At 37.5% G+C, this 22,147-nt stretch overlaps 1 protein-coding gene across 7 annotated transcripts in view; it reads left to right on the top strand.

Annotated features, from left to right (window-relative positions):
• The window catches only part of CFAP70 (cilia and flagella associated protein 70), a 108,700-nt gene that overhangs the window by 56,741 nt on the left and 29,812 nt on the right, over positions 1-22,147 (top strand). For 5 of the 7 annotated variants that reach the window (XM_032312518.1, XM_032312517.1, XM_032312522.1 and 2 more), the window contains 8 exons: positions 4,108-4,168; positions 4,497-4,691; positions 6,652-6,783; positions 11,862-11,987; positions 17,659-17,792; positions 17,914-18,029; positions 18,228-18,455; positions 21,802-21,960. In XM_032312518.1, coding sequence (XP_032168409.1) covers positions 4,108-4,168; positions 4,497-4,691; positions 6,652-6,783; positions 11,862-11,987; positions 17,659-17,792; positions 17,914-18,029; positions 18,228-18,455; positions 21,802-21,960 — 1,151 coding nt within the window. The remainder of the gene's footprint in view (positions 1-4,107; positions 4,169-4,496; positions 4,692-6,651; positions 6,784-11,861; positions 11,988-17,658; positions 17,793-17,913; positions 18,030-18,227; positions 18,456-21,801; positions 21,961-22,147) is intronic. The other 2 variants (XM_032312520.1, XM_032312521.1) reach the window with 2 other exon arrangements.

Raw genomic sequence — 22,147 nt, 5'->3', positions numbered from 1 at the left:
CTTTGGATTCACTTCTCCGCCGGTCCTACCTTTCAGAAAGTGGTTGTTTTTCTGTTTCCAGAATTGCTGTTCTTCTTCTCTTCGATCTGCCGATGGATTTTCAGGTGTTTGCAATCTTTAGATAAGCTATCTAGCTGATCTCCGGCTAGCTGAAGCAGTCTCAGCCTGCTACTTCTCCGCCATCTTGACTCCTCCCCCCTTATTTAAAATTTTTTAAAAAATATTTTATTTATTCATTTCAGAGAGTGAGGAGAGAGAGAGAGATAGAGTGCACACATGAGCATAATGGGGGGAGGGTCAGAGGGAGAAGCAGACTCCCTGCTAAGCACAGATCTAGATGCAGGACTCAATCCCAGGACCCTGAGATCATGACCTGAGCCAAAGGCAGATGCTTAATTAACTGAGCCACCCAGGAGCCCCTATTTATTTATTTTAGAAAGAGAGAGAGAAAGCCTAGTGGGGTGGTGCAGAGGGAGAGGGAGAGAGAATCTCAAGTAGACTTCCAGCTGAGTGCAGAGCCTGATGCAGGGCTCCATCCCACCACTGTGAGATCAAGACCTGAGCCACTCAGGTGCCCCTGCTCTTAGACTTTTAAAAAATATATATTTTAATTATTTATTTGACAGACAGAGATCACAAGTAGGCAGAGAGGCAGGTGGGGGAGGAGGGAAGCAGGCTCCCTGCTGAGCAGAGAGTCCTATGCAGGGCTCAGTCCCAGGACCCTGGGATCATGACTTGAGCCGAAGGCAGAGGCTTTTATTTATTTATTTATTTATTTATTTATTTATAAAGATTTTATTTATTTATTTGACAGACAGAGGTCACAAGTAGGCAGAGAGGCAGGCAGAGAGAGAGAGAAGGAGGCAGGCTCCCCTAGGAGCAGAGAGCCCGATGTGGGGCTCGATCTCAGAACCCTGGGATCATGACCGAGCTGAAGGCAGAGGCTTTAACCCACTGAGCCACCCAGGTGCCCCTAGACTTTTTAATTAGATATGGTTATTACCTGTGAGTTTTTCTTTGGCTGTAGAGAGGTAAAAGTCATATTTCTCCTCCAAGCTAGATCAAGTGTCAGTATTATAGACCAAAGGCAAATTAAGAATGGCAGTGCTAGAATAGTGGATCCAATATTCATAAAAGTTGATTTGCCTTTGGTTCCTGGCTGAGACATATATGTACCTAACTGCTGAATCTTTGTCAATGTATATATTTAATGCACTCTTAAACATAAAGAGAAGCTCAATTACATTTACAATAACAGAAATACAAATTTAAAAACTACCCTGAAATACCTTTTTTTAATTGCAGAAGATCAAAAAAGCTTAATAACTCATTAAGTTCTTGGTGAGCACATTAGAAATAGGTTCTCTCATTCAAACTAGTGAGAGTATAAATTGGTAAAAATCCTGGGGAGGACAGTGTCGTAATAGCTATTAAAATACATAAGCATAAGCATGTGTCTTTTATCCTAGTAACTCACTTCCAGTAACTTCTTTACAGATAAATGTTCTTAGCAAGGCCATTAGTGACTACTGCATTATTAAATCCAATGGTCTTTTCAAGGTCATTGTGACCTGTTATTAGTGTTTAATGATTCAGTCCTCCTTGAAGCTTTTTCTTTACCAGGATCTCAGAATACTATACTCTCTTGGTTTTATTCCTCCTCCTCTGGCTTCTTTATCTCTCTAGCCTCTAAATGTTGGAGTCTCTCAGAGCTCAGTCCTTGGACTCTTTTCAATCTACATTTACTCCCTTGGTTTTTATCTAGTCCCATGGCTCTACCTACCATCTAAGTGCTGATGGCTTTCAAATTTGTATACGGACCATGGACCTCTCTCCTGAACTCTGGATTCATACATTTAATTCTCACAAACTCTCTGGTCAGAATCATTGTAATCTCTTACCTGGTTCCCCTACATCTACTATTCTATCCTTCAGTTTATTATTTTTATAAAGTAAAAGCTTTATTGAGATATAGTCCACATACCATTCACTTCACCCATTTAAACTGTACCCAAACCACTGGTTTTTAGTATACTCATAGAGTAATACAGCCTTCACCACAATCAACTTTATAACATTTTTCTTACCCCTAAAAGAAATCTCATACATATTAGCAGTCACTCTACATTTCCTCCCAACCCTCATGCCATCCCCTCTCCCAGAATCCCCCAGCTACCATGTATCTACTTTTTGTCTGTATAAATTTTCCAGCTTTGGACATTTCATATAAATGGAATCATACAATATGTGGTATTTGTGACTGGCTTCTTTCATTTAACATAATGCTATCAAGGTTTATCCATACTGTGGCATGTATCAGTACTTATTTTCTTTGTTGTTGAATAATATTTCACTATATGGGTATACCACATTTTCCCCCATTCTTTAGTTGATGGACATTTGGACAATTTATTCTTTTTTCTTTTTAAGATTTTATTTATTTATTTGACAGAGAGAGAGATCACAAGTAGGCAGTAGGCAGAGAGGCAGGCAGAGAGAGAGAGGAGGAAGCAGGCTTCCCGCTGAGCAGAGAGCCCGATGCGGGGCTCGATCCCAGGACCCTGGGATCATGACCTGAGCTGAAGGCAGAGGCTTAACCCACTGAGCCACCCAGGCGCCCCTGGACAATTTATTCTTAATATAGCCTTCTATACTGGTTGTGTTAAAGTAGAGATCAACTCATGTAACTAACTCCTCTGCTCAGAAACTACTAGTGACTCCCTGGCACACTCTGAGTAAAAGCCTAAATCCTTACAATGGCCTACAAGTGCCTATGTATTCATTATGTACTTTGCTCTCACTTTTTCTATCCATTCATACTTGGCTTCCTGCTGTTCTTTACACATGCGAGGCATACTGTTGCAGCGAGGCCTTTACACTTTCTGTTCCCTTCTGCCTGTACTTTCCTTATCCCAGGTATCTACACAACTTGCTTCCTCACTTCCCTGAGGTCTTTACTCAAATGTTACTGTCTCAGTAAGTGTCTTGATGAAATGTGTTTCCCTACTTCACCACCCTAGCCGCCAACATAGTCCATCTGCCTTCCTGCATTATTTTTCTCTGTGGCGCATATCACTAAAATATTTATCTTAATAATTGTCTTTCTTTTCCCACAAGAATATAGGTTCCACGAGGGCAAGAATTTTTGCCTAATTTGTTTAATGCTCTATCCCCAACACTTAGAAAAGTGCCTGATGGATGGTAGGCACTCTATATGTCTTGAATGAGTGAATCAATAACATTGTCTCTGGAGAGGAAATTGGGTGGCTGGACAACAAGGTTGTCAACAAGGAGACAATTTAGTATATATTATTTTTATACCTCATAAGTTTTGAATCATAGGATATAATTACCAATTAAAATAAATAAAACTAAAATTAGAAATAATGAGCAGAGGTATATAATTACATAGGACCTATTAAAGAAAAATTGAATTTGTATATTTGATTGTAAACTTTAAGGTAGTACTGTATACATCAGCAGGAATCTGAAACTATAAGGAGGAAAAGCTAAGAACTTAATTTCCTCTAGTTTTTGTAAGATCTCTAGAAAATGGAAGGTAGAAGTTTTGGCATAACTAGGTTGATAGTAACAAGATACATTTTCTTAACACAACATCTGATATCAATATTATAATTTAATGCAGTCATAAATTATGTGTACCAAAGAGGACACTTTTTATCCTAGATGAAGAGGAAAGAAAAGTATTCACTTGCCTGTGCCATTTAGACTTCTAAAACTTCATTCTTTCAGAGACTCTATGGAGTGCACTTCATCATAACACCCATTTCTTGCCAACTCCTGAGTCAAGCAGTCTCTTGAGTGCAGTAACAGTTTTAAAAAATGTATAAGAGTAAAACTGGGCTGAAATTAGCCAAAAGTACAACTTTGCTGATTTCTGGGTAGCTGGCTTCTTTCCTATCAAATCCATAGCCACATACTGTTCTGTGGTTCACATCTAGACTTTTACATGAGAGAATTGTAATGCTCAAGCATGATGTGGAAACAAAACATAGAGCTCTCCCGTACAGGCCCTTTGGAAGTAGGAATAAGAGAACATAAATCTGCAGATAATAAAGTTTGTTTTTGTTATTTTCTTCGGTACAGGGTCAAGGAAATGATTCCTCCAAGGCCGCCTCTTACCCGTCGGACAGGAGGAGCTCAGAAGGCAAGTGCCAAAGCCACGGTGAAACTATAAGTAATAAAGTGTTGAGTGCACCCACTTGAAAATAAGGCATGGATTCTTCAGTATGTTTTCTAGAGGGGGTGAGAAATTGTAGCTTCACATATTTCTCTTCTGGTTCTTTTTGTGACCAGTGACATAAAATGAATAGTGAATAGTGTTTCCTCTTTGGCTGGTAGTCTCTGAGCTGAAAAGTAAAGGGCAATTTATACCTAAAGCATTATTGAATGTAAAACCCAATCCAGTTTCAGACTTCCATTATATATCTTGATCTCTTTGCAGCCTCTTTACCAGATATTTTGTATTTTGCTAGGCAGTGAGTGACTACCACATGCAGATCAAGAATATTTCTAGAGCTATTCTGGATGAGTATCATAGGATGTTTGGAAAACAGGTGGCCAAACTGGGGAATAACATGGATAGTGAAACCGTGGAGGAGCAGAAGTGCCTGCTCAGCTATGAACTTAACTGCTCTGGAAAATACTTTGCTTTCAAAGAACAGCTCAAGGTAAATCTTCCTTTAATTGTTCAATGGAGTTTTATGAGGCTTCTTTTCTACATTCCTAATTTTAGTTTTTCTGTGGTCATGTTCAGCTATGCTTCCACCATCCTTGCTGTTGGTGCCAAGAGATCAACTGTTCCATCTGATAGAACATGAGAAGCTCCACTTGTGCAAAGCCTTGGTTTTAAGTCTTTACTTGAGGCTAGGCCAGATTTTGAGCCAGGTTTCATATTACTGTGGCACGTAGAAACTTTGTCCCTGGTATTGATTCCATGACTAATTCTCTGTCTCCCATTACCTACCTTTCCATAGTCCACAGAATCACTAATATTTGAGAAATATTTACTTAGTGATAATCTTCTGCATCATAATGGTTAACATTTATTTTTATTTTAAATTTTTTTTTTAATTTTTAAATTTATTTTCAGCATAACAGTATTCATTGTTTTTGCATCACACCCAGTGCTCCATGCAATACGTGCTCTCTCCTATACCCACCACCTGGTTCCCCCAACCTCCCACTCCCCGCCCCTTCAAAACCCTCAGATTGTTTTTCAGAGTCCATAGTCTCTCATGGTTCACCTCCCCTTCCAATTTCCCTCAACTCCCTTCTCCTCTCTAACTCCCCTTGTCCTCCATGCTATTTGTTATGCTCCACAAATAAGTGAAACCATATGATAATTGACTCTCTCTGCTTGACTTATTTCACTCAGCATACTCTCTTCCAGTCCCATCCATGTTGCTTTTGTTGACCATTTGCAGTACACTAGGCAAAATTTTTAAAAAAATTATTTATTTCTTTTCAGTGTAAAAGTATTCGTTGTTTTTGCACCACACCCAGTGCTCCATGCAATCTGTGCCCTCCCTAATACCCACCACCTGGTCACCAGACAAATTTTTAAATGCTTTCTATTTTACTAATTTAATCCTAACAACAACCCTATGAAGTAGATAGTCTTCATTTTACAGTTGGAGAAATTCAGTATTAATTGGTTAAGTAATTTCCCCAAGAGTGTAGAACTAATAAAGGGTAAAGATGAGACTCATATTCAGGCAGCCTTCTTGCTCCAGAATTCACATTCTTAACTGCTATGCTGGATTGCCTCTCTGTGCACATTTATCATGTGTTCTGTACTGTACATAACAGATACAAAGAAAGCACATGGAAGTAATAAGGTGAAAAACAACTGATGCCCATGGAGGCGAGGAGCTCTTCTCAGTAGGTAGCATATTCACAACTTAGTTTGATTCCTGGTTCTACCATTACTAGCTGAATGGTCAAATGACTTTACCTCTCTGAGATTTAATTACTTTGTGTAATGATGAGGAATAATAATAATACTATCTCGTGAAGTCATTATGAGAATTAAATAATATGATACATGGAAAGTGCTTAGTATAAAACCTGGCAATAATGTTAGCTGGGGAGGGGGTACTGTCATGGCTACAGCAATATGTTATTTGTACAGCATTTTAAGTTTTATCACCTACTTGTTATCTTTCTTTGGCTTCTCAATCATTTTCTGAGTAAGATAATAAGACCAGAAGTACACATCCATATAACAAATGAGGAAAATGAGGTAGTAACTTCAATTTTTGAGGTTGTACAGTGGTAGAATTAGAATTCCATTCTCTAGATTGTCAAATCACACCTTTTCCTCTTGTATCATGTGGTCACCATGAGAGATGTAATGCATAAACCTAATGCTGAGGTCTTCTTTAGCTTTATGGCTCTCTTCACATATTCTGCATTGACTGTATTAGAGAGAGCGTCGAGAGAAGAAGTCATGCAGAGTATGCTGACTGGGGGAAAATCAGAGACCTGACATTCTAGTAGTTACCAAGGGAGAAATCAATCACTTTCTGAAGTTCTGATGAGCCTTAGACCAGGGCTCAAGGGAGGCCTGTGTTGTCAGTGTGGTGCTGGACTCTATATAATCAAATGGATGATCTATGTCTCTTACAGCATGCTGTAGTAAAGATTGTGAGAGAGAAGTATTTGAAGACAACACCATTTGAAAGCCAGGAGGAACTGCAGACATTTATTAGTGAGCTCTATGTGTTCTTGGTGGATCAGATGCATGTGGCCTTAAACCAGGTAGGTGCTCAAGAACTAAGAGCCCTTCCTTTTCTTCATAGGACATCAGGGTCTCTGAATGATTCCTTCCTTCCTTGCTTCCTTTCTTCATTCAGCAAACATTTATGAGGTGTCTACTCTGTTGCACTGACAAAGATGAGTAAGAAACTGCCTAAATTATAAAACTAGTTTTTGGGAGAATGAGGGAGAATAATTCAACTTCCTGGCATAATAACTTTCATAACTGTCTTAAATGTGATGGATAAAAGAAATATATAAAATCAGATAATTAAATTATAAAACAAAAATCATCATTTTATTCATTCTGTGAGTGTGTACAATTTTCAGTTTGCTCTCCATGATTGGCAATCAAAACTAAGAAACATTATGAGCTTTCAGATATTATACCTGAAGGACAATGACAGTTCAAACGTGCCTTTTCTTTTCTTTTTGAGAGGGCGGTGAGTAGGGCAGAAGGAGAGGGAGAGAGAGAGAAAGAGTCCCAAGCAGGCTCCCTGCCCATTGCGAAGCCCCCATACAGAGCTTGATCTCACAACCCTGAGGTGATGACCTGAGCCTAAATCAAAGGTTGCATGCTTAACCCACTGAGCCACTCAAGTGCCCCCAAACATGCCTTTTCTACTTGACTGTTAGCCTTCTCTTTTCCCATTTGTCTCTTTCTATATATATTTGCACAGCTTGCATATTGTCTTCATTTGCTCATTTTAAAATGTATATAATTGTGGTTTATTTGAAAACAATGGCAAAAATCCAAGTCTTTTTGTCCCCTTGGTCGTCTCTAAGCAGCCATGGTTCCTCAAACCCTCTGTTTGTTTTTCCCTTTACAGTTGCTTTCTTCTCTATCACTATTACTTTTTCTTTCACCTTGTCTTTCTGGAGGGGGAAGGTGAGGAGTGTCCGATATCCTAGGATTAAGAAAACAATTCTACCTTGAGCACAGATGATTTAGACAAATTGCTTTGAGAATTGAGCATGAGATAGTAATTACTATTGCCTTGTGCTGTCAAGGAATCCCTGTCTAGTAGAGAAGAGAGACATCAAATACAAATAAGTGCAGTAGGGTGAGGTAAGTGCTATGATAGGGACATGTCCATGGGAGGGCAAGTTTGGGGATGCCTAAAGAGTGGTCAACTTCACCCTGAGAAAGGTGTCAGGAAAGGATTCACAGAAGAGCTGTGCCTTGAACTTGAAGACTAAAAATTTTCCAGGTGGATGTTTCAGAGCATTTGAGTCATAGGGAACATCACAAAAGCTTGGAAGATTGGAAGTATGGCATATACAGAAACTGCCTATCATTTAGGAACAGAGGATGAAGTGGTTAAGGGACATAGAAGTAGGAGTTGAAGCCAGGGATCAGTTCCTAGTAGGGGAATTGAGAATGTGGGTGGAAGCCTTATATGCTACACAAAGAAGTTTTGACTTTTTCCCTTATTAGCATTTGGAAGCAATAAATTTAATTACATTATAAGTGGAATAATATGATCAGATCTACGTTTTATGAAAAACACTCTGATGGCAGTATGTCATATGGGTTAGGTGTGATGAAACTGGTGGTGTTAACCAGTTATTATTTGGTAATAAAGGGGTCAAAGATTCTTAAGTTTAAGGTTCAATGATAGGGTAGCTTATAGTACCATTAACCTGAACAGGAAATACAACACAAGTGAATTTGGTAGGAGGCAGGTGATTGTTGAAATCACTTTTGAACATTGGTTCTTGTGGGGTTTTTCTCAAGAGAGAGATCTGAGCTGGAGAGAAGATTTGGGGAGCCATGAGTATATACAGGCATTACTTGGAGATATCGACAGTTTGGTTCCAGACCACCACAATAAAGCAAGTCAAATGAATTTTTTGGTTTCCCAGTGCATATAAATGTTTACACTATACTGGAGACTATTATGTTTGCAATAGCATTATGTCTAGAAAAACAATGTACGTATCTTAGTTAAAAAAAAAATACTGTATTGCTAAAAAATCCTGACCATCATCTGAGTTTTCAGCAAATTCTAACGACAGATCACAGATCACTGTAACAAATATATTTAACAATGAAAAAGCTTGAATTATTGTGACAATTACCCAAATGTGACACAGAGGCACAAAGTGAGCAAATCCCATTAGAAAATGGCACAATAGAGTTGTTTGACACAGTTACCACAAATCTTCAATTTGTAAAAACAGACAAAAAAACAACCAAAAGACAAAAAAAAAAAAAAACCCCAGTATCTGTGAAGTGCAACAAAAGATATGCCTTAGATACTAGTTAAAATATGATCATAAATTAAGCTGCTGAGAAAAACATGAGTCGAGAGAGAAGTGAGCTGTCAGTGGAACCCTATCAAGCAGCAGCATTTAAGGGATGGGTGAGTAAAAGAATGAATGGAAGGAGGGGTGCTTGGGTGGTGAGTCATGATCCCAGGGTCCTGGGATTGAGCCCCGCATCAGGCTCCCTGCTCAGCGGGAAGCCTGCTTCTTCCCTCTCCCACTCCCCCTGCTTGTGTTCCCTCTCTCGCTGTGTCTCTCTATGTCAAGTAAGTAAATAAAAATCTTTAATTAAAAAAAGTAATTAATGGAAGGAGATAAGTGAATTGTTAAAAAAGGTAAAAGCCAGAAGACAGTGGTATCACAGAAGCTAAGGGGAGATAATTTTAAGAAGAAAAAATAGTCAACAATGTCAAATATTCCTAGGAGTTCATGGGGAAGGAGAATTGGAACAAGGTCATCAAAAGGTATAAACTTCAAATTGCAAGATAAACTAGTACTAGTGATGTAATGTACAGCATGATGACTAAAGCTAACACTGTTGAATGATATATGTGAAAGTTAAGGGAGTAAATCTTAAGAGTTCTTATCACAAGAAAAAATTTTTCTTTTTTTCTTTTTCTTTTTATTATGTCCATTTGAGATGATGGATACTAACTAAACTTATTGTGGTAATTATTTTATAGAATGTGTCTTTCAAACCATTATGCTCTATGCCTTAAACTTACACAGTGAGGAATATCAATTATATCTCAATAAACTGGGGGAAAAAAGAAAAACAAAATTTGAAAAGTTTTCATTGAATCTGAAAATAAAGAGGTTATTAACTTTCACATAGCAATATCAGTGAGCTAATGGAGTAGATTCAAATTATAATGAACCGTGGAGTAAATGAGTGATTAAGAAGCAAGTGAATATAAATTCAAGAAGTTGGAAGATGAAAGGAAGAGAGGGGAAAGTAGTAGCTAGAAATTATAGAGATTTTTTTAAGCTGGAGATGTCTTTAGCATATCCATAGGTTTGGGAAAAGGAGTCAGCAGATGGGAACAAATTGAAAATAGAAGGAAAGAGAGAATAATTGATGGCAAAGCCCAGGATATATACAGGTAGGAAAGGATCAAGAACAGAGAAGGATGTGATGCTTCTTCCTCAGACTGAAAGGAAGGATATACAATGGATGCAGAAATAAATTCTTTCAGTGTGGAGTTCATTAGTTGAGGGATTTCTGGCCTAATGATTTCCATTTCCTTTGTGAAGTAATGTCTTTGCGGACCGTGAAGGAAATAACATTTGAATAAAGAACATGAAGAAGGGGCGCCTGTGTGGCTCAGTACGTTAAGCCTCTGCCTTCAGCTCAGGTCATGATCTCAGGGTCCTGGGATCGAGCCCCGTATCAGGCTCTCTGCTCAGTGGGGAGCCTGCTTCCCCTTCTCTCTCTGCCTGCCTCTCTGCCTACTTGTGATCTCTCTCTCTCTGTCAAATAAATAATAATAATAAAATCTTTAAAAAAATAATAATAAATAAAAAATAAGAAAAAAACATGAAGAAAGAGAAGAATATTTAGGTACTGCATGATAGCATTATGGAATTTGTTGTTGAACAAGGACAACTACATAGATTGCAGAGAGTATGAAAGGTCTTCAGCTAAGGCTGAATGCCAAAGAATCTGTGGCAGCCCAGAGATTTCTTTGTGTACGCAGTTTTCCTCAGGACCTATTAGCAGCTCTTGTCTAAGACTTAAGAAGTCAGATAGCAGGGTTGTTTTAATTGGGGAATCTTCAGACCAAGTGCAGAAGAAGGACAAGGATGCCTGGGACCTGAGTGTGCTGGCGAGAGAATAGTATGAATGGATGATCATGAGGTCCAAGCTTACCCACTTGGGAAACATAGGCATATTGGAAATGAAGGAAATAAAGTCAAAGAGCAGTTTTCAGGGGATTAAGTGACCAAAAGACTGAAGGCTTGTAAAGTAGATTCTGGGAGTGGAATGTTAGAGATAAGAGTATTTCTGGTTTGCAAAGAAGTGTGTTGCTGGAGGGATTTGGAGGTCAAGATCATCAAAGTTAAAAATAACAAAAACAGAAGCATTATTCCATGATCAGGAACTCTCTTTGGCCCATCTTAAATTTAGCTTTACTCTCTACATCCCTTAGCAACTCTACTTGTTAATGTCACTGAAAATATTTTTACTTCTAATTAAAGAATTTGGGGAGGTCTGCCTTGACAATATCTTCTGATCCAGGAGATTACTTACTATACCAGAACTGCTTTCCTGAGTGGGTATATGGAGAATAATATTTTGGGGGGTTTTCTCCTACATTCTGGCGATTTCTAAGATGTTTCCTTTTTGGGATATGCTTAAATATCTCACTAAAAGTACAGAAGCAACTTCCAAAGCGTTACCCTTATCTCCTGTTTTTTCAATGTTTGAAGACTCTAGCTAGTGTTTGCCAACCTTTTTCATGTAATGGCACCTAAAAATGATAATATTTTTCACATACACTAGAGAAAATGTAAGCTGTTTGAGGTCAAAGGAAGCTTACTTAGAGATTTTTGACTGCCCTGAGGGTTGAGGAGCCCAAATTAATTTTTACTCACTTCTATGAGCTTAGGTTGTTGGTATTCAGACACCTGAGCTTCTCTTTCACCCTCGATATTTCTCTCTTGGTTCACTCTGACTCTCTTAATATATCGACAAGGCTGTAAAAAACCCCAATATCATTTTCAACCTTATAACTGGGTTCTCACGTCTAGTTTATTCTTATAAGACTCTCTACTTGTAATTGTTTTGTTTTGTTTAATATCTTGATGACAAGACCATGCCAGATGATATCCAAGGTGCTGTTTCAACTATCTATACAAGCAGTGAACAGCTTCGACTCTTTGCATTTGAAGCAGAAGTCAATGAGAACTTTGAAATGGCAGCAGTGTATTATGAAGAGGTAATTAAATGTCTTGCCAGTGGTAATTGTTACTATTATTTGTATAATATGGATATAACAAATAGTTTTTAATTATTTAAAACCCAACAGGACTGATGAAAGGATAGACACATAAATCAATAAAATAGAACCTAAAAATAGATCCACACAAATAAGGACATTATATTTTTATTTTTATTATTATTTTTTTAAATTTCTTTTCAGCGTAACAGTATTCATTGTTTTTGCAACACACCCAGTGCTCCATGCAATATGTGCCCTCCCTAACACCCACCACCTGGTTACCCCAACCTCCCACCTCCCGACCCTTCAAGACCCTCAGGTTGTTTTTTGAGTCCATAGTCTCTCATGGTTCACCTCCCCTTCCAATTTCCCTCAACTCCCTTCTCCTCTCCATCTCCCCATGTCCTCCATGTTATTTGCTATGCTCCACAAATAAGTGAAACCATATGATAATTGACTCTCTCTGCTTGACTTACTTCACTCAGCATAATCTCTTCCAGTCCCATCCATATTGCTACAAAAGTTGGGTATTCATCCTTTCAGATAGAGGCATAATACTGCATAGTGCATATGGACCGCATCTTCCTTATCCATTCGTCCGTTGCAGGGCATCTTGGTTCTTTCCACAGTTTGGCGACCGTGGCCATTATATTTTTGACAGAGGTGTAAGGAAATTCAATAGAGAAAAGACAGTCTTTAAAAAAAAATGGTATTAGAACTGTTGGTCATCCATATGCAAAAAATAAACTTTGACTTAAGCCTCAAACATTGTATAAAAAAATCAACTTAAGAGGCACCTTGGTGGAGCACCTGGGTGCTCAGTGGGTTAAAGCCTCTGCCTTCTGCTCGGGTCATGATCCCAGGCACCTGGGATAGAGCTCTCTGCTTAGAGGGGAAACTGCTTCCTCCTCTCTCTCTCTCTCTCTGCCTGCCTCTCTGCCTACTTGTGATCTCTGTCTGTCAAATAAATAAATAAAATCTTTAAAAAAAAAAAAAAAAGAAGAGGCACCTTGGTGGCTCAAGTGGTTGAGCATCCAACTCTTGCTCTCGGTCAGGTCTTGATCTCAGTGTCGTGAATTCAAGCCCAACACTGGGCTCTAGGCTGGGTGTGGAGCCTACTTAAAAAAAAAAAAATCATCTTAAAATGAACCATAGATCTGAATGTAAAACATAAAACTGTAAAAATTTTAGAAAAAAAACAAAGAAGAAAGTCTTCATGACCTGGAGTTTTGGACATGATGCAAAAGCATGATCCATAAAAGAAAAATAGGATAAATGGAAGTTCATCAAAATTAAAATGTGTGCTTTGTAAAAGGTAGTATTAAGAGAAAGAAAAGAAAGGTAGATATTGGGAAAAAAATATCTGCAAAACATATATCTGACAAAAGATTTGTATCCAGAATATTAAGAACTCCCAAAATTTAACAGTAGAAAAATGACTAAATAAAAATGGGCAAAAGATTTGCAAAGATATTTCACTAAAGAGGACATAAATATGATAAATGAGAACATGGAAAGAAGTTCAACATCATTAGCCATTAGGGAATGCAAATTCAAATCACAATAAAGTGCCACTACAATACATTAGAATAACTAAAATGAAAAATGGTGACAATAAGAGGTGCTGGTGGGGATACAAAACAACTGGAACCCTCATACTTTGCTGGAGGAAATGCGTAATGATGAAGCAACCCTGGAAAATAGTTTGGCAGTTTCTACTCCTGGGTATTTACCTTAAAAAAGTATAATCTTAGTGGTATTCCCATGCATTTTGGCCATTTGTAGATCTTCAGAGAAGTGTCTGTTTAAGTCCTTTGCCCACTTTTGAGTCACTTTTGTTTAATTTTTGTTGTTGAGTTTTAGTAGTTCTTTACTTATTCTGAATATTCTTACCAGTTACAGGTATATGATTTGCAAATATTTTCTCCCGTTCTGTGAATTACCTCTTTACTCCATTGAGTTTCTTTTGATGTACAAAAGTTTTTTTTAAAGGTTTTTGATGAAGTCCAATTTGTCTTTTTTTTCTTTTGTTAACTGTGCCTTTGGTATCATATCCAAGAAATTATTGTGATATCCAGAGTCATGTTATAGTTTTAGGTCCTACATCTAGGTCTTTGATCTATTTTGAGTTATTTTTTGTATATGGCATTAAGTAGGGGTCAAACTTCATTTTTTACATGTATATGTGGATATCCAGGTTTCCTAGCACCATTTGCTGAAAAGACTGTCCTTATATATTGAATGGTCTTGGCCTCTTTGTCAAAAATCATTTGACCATATATGTGAGGGCTCTCTATTCTATTCCATTGTTCTATATATTTATCTTGATACTAATACCACACAGATTACATAACTTTTTAAGTTTGGAAACCTGGTGTCTGTTTTTATGCCAGTACCACGCTGTCTTGATGATCACAGCTTTGTAGTAAAGCTTGAAATCAGGCAACGTGATGCTGCCAGTTTTGTTTTTCTTTTTCAACATTTCCTTAGCAATTCAGGGTCTCTTCTAATTCCATACAAATTTTAGGATTGTTTGCTCCAGCTCTGTGAAAAATACCGGTGGAATTTTTATTAGAATGGCATTAAAAGTATAGATTGCTCTAGGCAGTATAGACATTTTAACAATGTTTATTCTTCCAGTCCAGGAGCATGGAATGCTCTTCCATCTTTTTGTGTCTTCTTTGATTTCTTTCATGAGTGTTCTGTAGTTCCTCGAGTACAGATCCTTTACCTCTTTGGTTAGGTTTATTTCCAGGTATCTTATGGTTCTTGGTGCTATAGTAAATGGAATCAATTCTCTAATTTCCCTTTCTGTGTTTTCATTGTTAGTGCATAAGAAAGCCACTGATTGCTGTACATTGACTTTGTATCCTGCCACATTACTGAATTGCTGTATGAGTTCTAATAGTTTGGGGGTGGAGTCTTTTGGGTTTTCCATATAAAGTATCATGTCATATGCGAAGAGAGAGAGTTTGACTTCTTCACTGCCAATTTGGATACCTTTAATTTCTCTTTGTTGTCTGATTGCTGTTGCTAGAACTTCTAATACTATGTTGAACAAGAGTGGTGAGAGTAGGCATCCTTGTCGTGTTCCTGATCTCAACGGGAAGGCTGTGAGCTTTTTCACATTGAGGATGATAATTTGCTGTGGGTTTTTCATAGATAGATTTTATGAGGTTCAGAAATGTTCCCTCTATCCCTATACTTTGAAGTGTTTTAGTCAGGAATGGATGCTGGGTTTTATCAAATGCTTTTTCTGCATCAATTGAGGGGACCATGTGGTTATTCTCTCTTCTCTTATTGATTTGTTCTATCACATTGATCGATTTGCGAATGTTGAACCATCATTGCAACCCAGGGATGAATCCCACCTGGTCATGGTGGATCATCTTTTCAATGTGCTGTTGGATCATCTTTTTAATGTGCTGTTGGATCCTATTTGCTAGGGTCTTGTTGAGAATCTTAGCATCCATACACATCAGTGATTTTGGTCAAATTCTCCTTTTTGGTGGGGTCTTTGCTTGGTTTGGGGATCAGGGTAATGCTGGCTTCATAAAAAGAGTCTGAAAATTTTCCTTCTGCTTCAATTTTTTGAAACAGCTTCAGGAGAATAGGTGTTACTTCTTCTTTGAAAGTTTGGTAGAATTCCCCGGGGAATCCATCAGGTCCTGGGCTCTTGTTTTTTGGGAGGTTTTTGATCACTCCTTCTAGCTCATTACTAGATATTGGTCTATTCAGGTTGTCAATTTCTTCCTGGTTCAATTTTGGAAGTTTATAGTTTTCCAGGAATGCATCTATTTCATCTAGGTTGCTTAACTTATTGGCATGTAATTGTTGATAATAATTTTGATGATTGTTTCTATTGCCTTGGTGTTAGTTATGATCTCTCCCTTTTCATTCATAATTTTATTAATTTGGGCCTTCTCTCTTTTCTTTTGGATTAGTTTGGCTAATGGTTTATCGATCTTATTGATTCTTTCAAAAAACCAACTTCTAGTTTCTTTGATGCGTTCTACTGTATCTCTAGTTTCTATCTCACTGATCTCTGCTCTAATCTTGATTATTTCCCTTCTTGTGATGGAGTTGGCTTAATTTGTTGTTGATTCTCCAGTTCTTTAAGGTGTAGAGACAGCTCGTGTATTCTGGATTTTTCCATTATTTTAAAGGGAGGCTTGGATGGCTATGTATTTCCCCCTTAGTACCGCTTTTGCTGTATCCCATAGATTTTGGACTGAAGTGTCTTCATTCTCATTGGTTTCCATTAATTGTTTAAGTTCTTTGATTTCCTGGTTGATCCAAGAACGCATTCTTAAGCAAGGTGGTCTTTAGCTTCCAGGTGTTTGAATTCTTTCCAAACCCTTCCTTGTGGTTGAGTTCCAGTTTCAAAGCATTGTGATCTGACAATATGCAGGAATAATCTCAATCTTCTGGTATCAGTTGAGCCCTGATTTGTGACTCAGTATGTGGTCTATTCTGGAGAAGGTTCCACGTGCACTCGAGAAGAATGAGTATTCTGTTGTTTTAGGGTGGAATGTTCTGTATATATCTATGAGGTCCATCTGGTCCAATGTGTCATTCAATGCTCTTGATTCCTTATTGATTTTCTGCTTGGATGATCTGTCTATTACTGAGAGTGGCATGTTAAGATCTCCTACTATTAATGTATTCAGATCAATATGACTCTTTATCTTGATTAACAGTTTTCTTATGTAATTGGCTGCTCCCATATTGGGGGCATAAATATTTACAATTGTTAGATCTTCTTGGTGGATTTAAGAATTATGTAGTGTCCTTCTGTATCTCTGACTACAGCCTTTAGTTTAAAATCTAATTTATCTGATATGAGAATCACTACCCCGACCTTCTTTTGAGGCCCATTGGCATGAAAGATGCTTCTCCATCCCTTCACTTTCAGTCTGGATGTATCCTGAGGTTCAAAATGGGTCTCTTGTAGACAACATATGGATGGGTCCTGTCATTTTATCCAATCTGCAACCCTGTGTCGTTTTATGGGCACATTTAGGCCAAGGATGAGTTCTCCAGTTTTGTTCTTTTTCAAGATTGTTTTGGCTATTCAGGGTCCCTTGAGAATCCATTTAAATTTTAGAGTGTTTTTTCCTATTGCTACAAAAATTATTAAGATTTTGATAGAGATTGTATGGAATCTGTAAATTGCTTTGGGCAGTATTGACATTTTAATAATATTAAGTCTTTCAATCCATATACATGAGATGTGTTTCCATTTGTTTATGTCATCTTTAATTTCTTTTAGCAATGTTTTATAGTTACTCATTATGAAATGCTTTTTTTATATATTTGTACTTAAACTTATATTTGCCATCTCAAGACCATGACAGAATTATTATATGTGAATCTTTAAAATGAACTATAAAATGAATCTATGTTCCTAAGTAATTAGAGGAGTTTATGGTGACTAAGAAGCAATGACTTGAAGATTTAATTTAAAAATTATTCCAATAAGTATTTATTCACCACATACTATGAGCCAGAATAGTGTCTGTGCTAGATATTCAGAATTCAGCAGTAAAATTTTAAAATATGACAGTTTCTGCTTTCATACAACTTAGAGTATTTGTGGTTTTATGGGCATAAAAAATATGACATTGTATTACAATAACTTTGGTCCTCCTGGTGCTTCATGTGATAGAGGTTGGTCCGTGAGCCCCAGAACCTGGAACACTGGCTGGACTATGGTGCCTTCTGCCTCCTAACTGAGGACAACATCAAAGCACAAGAGTGTTTTCGGAAAGCCCTTTCCCTCAACCAGAATCATATCCAAAGGTATGGGTGGAAGGGAGATGAAGGATGAGTAGGAGTACATAAGCTTCTATATGAAATTGTCTTGGTTCCATGACTGTGACATGGGACCATGCTGTGAATCATGTTGGTGGTCTCTTCTCAGCTTGTTGCTGTGTGGTGTCCTGGCTGTCCTTATGGAGAAGTATGAGCAGGCAGAAATTTTCTTTGAGGATGCTACATGCTTGGAACCAACTAATGTTGTAGCCTGGACTTTACTTGGTATGGTATTTTCCTGTGATATGAATGTGTTTTCTTCCATTATAAGGTTCTCCCTTTCTCTTTTCATTCTTTAATGGCTTATCATATAGTTCTTAAACTTTGGTAAAATTAGGAAAATAGAAGTGAAATGTTGCAATTCTTCAGTTTTTGATGGTGGAAAAAACAGTCACATTTATTTCAACATCTTTCTTTCTTCAGGTTTGTACTATGAAATTCAAAACAATGATATTCGAATGGAAATGGCATTTCATGAAGGCTTCAAACAACTTCAGGCACGAACACTTCAGGCACAAGTAATAAAGCAGAGGAGCACTGGTCCTTTTGAGTACATTGAAGAAGGAGGGAAAGTAGAAGAACACAGTTTAGGTCCTTGGGGAATCACTAATGGTTCTTCTGCAACAGCAATGAAGGCGGAAACCCCAGCAGGTAGGACCAGGAAATGGAGATGATGAGTGGCTATTGAAACAATTACTGGCCTTATAAATAGGGCCTGGCACATAGTAGGTAGTAAATAATCGTCAAATAATTCAGTAGATGGAGTTTTGAGTTATCCCAGAGATACCAGGAAAGACTCCTTTTAATAATTCCTCATTCATATGACTGGAAGTCTGAAGCTATTGCTGCCATTCAGGTTTTTTAATCTTAGAGAATTTACTGTTTCTGTGTTCCAATAAGAGTGGTATGATTGTAACAGAGTAAATTTCTTTCATTTTCCCCCCACTTTCTTTTCTAACACTCTCAATCCCTCTCTTGTGATTCTTTTCCTTTTTCTAAGATTTATTTATTTGAGAGAGAGAGAGAGAGTATGAGCAGGAGGGGCAGAGAGAAAAGGAGAGAAAATCTCAAGCAGACTCCACACCGGGCATGGAGCTGGATCTGGGGCTTGATCTTACAACCTGAGATCACGACCTTAGCTAAAATCGAGAGTCCAACACTTAACTGACTGTACTGCCCAGGCACCACCACTTCTCTTGTGATTCTTAAGTTTATTTATGTATTTATACACATGTGTGCGTGTGTGCACTCACACGTGCGCACGTGCATACACACACACACACTCCCCTTTTCCCCTGTTCTTATCATTCTCCTTTCCTCCATTTTAGGAAATTGATCATTCTAATCTGTTTAATATGTGTTTTTGTTTATGTGTTTCTTGTATATGTTATTTTGTTTATATGTTATTGCATATTGTTATTTTGTGTGCATCTAACAGATGAAGTACAATTGACATTTCATAAACTGCACATATTTAACACATACAAATTGATATGTTTGACATCTGAACACAACCATGAAAACATCAACCCAATCAAGTTAATAAACATATTCAAAATCTCCTAAACTCTCCTTGTGCCCATTTGAATCTCTTTCTCTGGCTTCCATTTCCAGACAACTCAAGCATCTCTCTGTCACCATCAATTAGTTTGCATGTCTAAAATTTTAGAATTCTAGAAAATTTCCACCATTTTCTAGAACTTCTAGAGTTAAATAGGATCATATAGTATGTTTTATTTTTCCACCAAGCATGACTGTTTTGAGTATAAAACATGCTGTTGTCTATATTAATAGTTCATTCCTTTTTATAGCTAAACAGTATCCCATTATATGAAGATACCACAACATGTTTATCTATTCACCTGTTGATAGATATTTGGGGTGTTTCTAATTTGGGACTACTGAAATAAAGCTGCTATGGATATTTGTCTACACGTATTTTATGGATATACACTTTCATTTCTTCTGGATAAAATATTTAGGAGTTGAACTGCTGGGACCATGAGTTATTTAGCAGTATGCTTTTAATTTTCTTTATTTTCTATTTTAAAAAATTATTTAAATTCAATTTATTAACATACTATACTATGAGTTTCAGAGACAGAGTTCATTCATTCATCAGTCTTATATAACATCCAGTGCTTATTACATCACATGCCCTCCTTAAGGTCCATCGCCCAGTTACCCCCATCCTCCTACCCTCTGCCCCTCCAACAACCCTCAGTTTGTTTCCCATGATTAAGAGCATCTTATGGTTTGTCTCCCTCTCTGATTTCCTCTTGTTTTACTTTTCCCTCCCTTCCCCTATGCTCCTCTGTTTTGTTTCTTAAATACCACATATAAGTGAAATCATATAATTTTCTTTCTCTGATTGACTTATTTTGCTTAGCATAATACCCTCTAGTTCTATCCACATCATTGCAAATGGCAAGATTTCTTTTTTTTTTGATGGCAGTAATATTCCAGGGGGTGTCTGTGTGTCCGTTCATCTGTTGATGGACATCTGGGCTCTTTCCATAGTTTGACTATTGTGGGCATTGCTGCTATAAACATTAGGGTGCAGATGCCTCTTTGGATCAAGGATCATTACATTTATATCTTTGGGTTAAATACCTAGTAGTACAATTGCTCAGTCATAGGGTAACTCTATTTTCAACTTTTTGAGGAACCTCCTACTGTTTTCCAGATTGGCTGTGCCAGCTTGCATTCCTACCAACAGTGTGAGAGGGTTCCCCTTTCTCTGCATCCTTGTCAACATCTGTTGTTTCCTGACTTAATTTTATACGCTTTTAGTTTTCTAAATAAATGGGGATTTTTCCAGACATCTTTTTTAAAAAAAATATTTTATTTATTTATTTGAGAGAAAGAGAGAGAGATCACATAAACAGGGGGAGGAACAGAGGCAGAGACTAAAAAAGAAGCAGACTCCCCGCTGAGCAGGGAGTCTGATGTGGGGCTCAATCCCAGGACCTTGGGATCATGACCTGAGCTGAAGGCAGACACTTAAGCAGTTTAATTTCACTGTGGCTAGAAAAGACACATGTCAGTACAGTCCACCTCCAACCTTTCTCTTAATTTTCTCTCTGTTATTCTCAATACCCATTAAAATAATTAGCTCACTACTTTTGTGCTTTGCCAATAGCATGCTCTCAACCTTAAATGCCTCTCCCCCTTTACCTATCCAACTTCTGGCCATTTTTCAAAGCCATATCTTTTGCTCTAGCTGAGGGTGACCTCTTCTGACTGGGAACCAACTGGCAACTGTTCATTTCCTCCCTGGCATTGCTTTTTATTTTTATTCATCAGACATTTATTTATTTGAGAGGCTGCAAGACAGGTTCAAGAGCTTCAGCAAGTTATTTAACTTCTCTGTGATTCACCTTGTTTAAAGGAGCATAGTAAGTGTTGTGAAATATAAAGACTATACATTAAGGTTTTTAGCACAATCTTTAATACAATTCCTGCCATATAGCCATGTTCAAACATAGCTGCTCATAATGATAATAATGGTGTTTTTGAATACTAAGATGAAAAGAATTCCTGTCCTTCAAGAATTTTAATTTAACCTAAAAATATATTAACCTCATTTAGATTCTTCACATTCTGGGTTTAGCAAATAACTTTTATAATAGGTAGTTGTTTGACATCATCATAACTTAGGTTAGCAGCAGGGTTGGACTAGGGATTATAGTTATAGAAGCTGAGCTGTCAGTTTAGCTTGTACTCTTTAAATTATTCAGAAATATGAAAAGTCTGGGGCACCTGGCTGGCTCAGTCAGTGGAACATGTGACTCTTGTTTGAGCCTCATATTGGGTGTAGAGATTTCTTAAAAATAAAATCTTTAAAAGGTATGTAAAATGTCTACAAAACAAGTCTGTCCATGCAGTATTTAGGAAATATGTTTCTTATGCTTTGAAAATAATTATATTTTTCCTCTTTTAATATCCAATGGAAGAAGGGTTTTTTTTTTTCCTCATTAAAATTTAATCTATTTAGGACCAGGAGCTCCAATATCCATTCTAGATGACTTTCTTGAAGAATCATCCAAACTGCTTTCTGACTCACAAGAACACATTTTACCCACACAATCTCAGGATCCAACTGTTAGCCAAAAACCATCCAATATACTTCTCAAGGAGATACCAGTGAAAAAAGGTACTTAGGAATAAAGATTTCCTCCTGAAATAAGGGCATAAACTAACTAGAAAAGATGAAAACTCCTACGATTACCAAAATGTAATCTTGTTTGAATTTGATTAGTTTGTCATATTGCCTAAGTTCCTTCATATGAGGCTAGACTTGATAATCCAAACTCAGTAGTGCAACCCTTTCAATAGGCAAG

The sequence above is a fragment of the Mustela erminea genome, chromosome 14 (genome assembly GCF_009829155.1).
Source record: "Mustela erminea isolate mMusErm1 chromosome 14, mMusErm1.Pri, whole genome shotgun sequence".
NCBI lineage: Eukaryota > Metazoa > Chordata > Mammalia > Carnivora > Mustelidae > Mustela > Mustela erminea.
The sequence above is the reverse complement of the archived record's forward strand: the minus strand, read 5'-3'. Positions and strand labels throughout refer to the sequence as shown.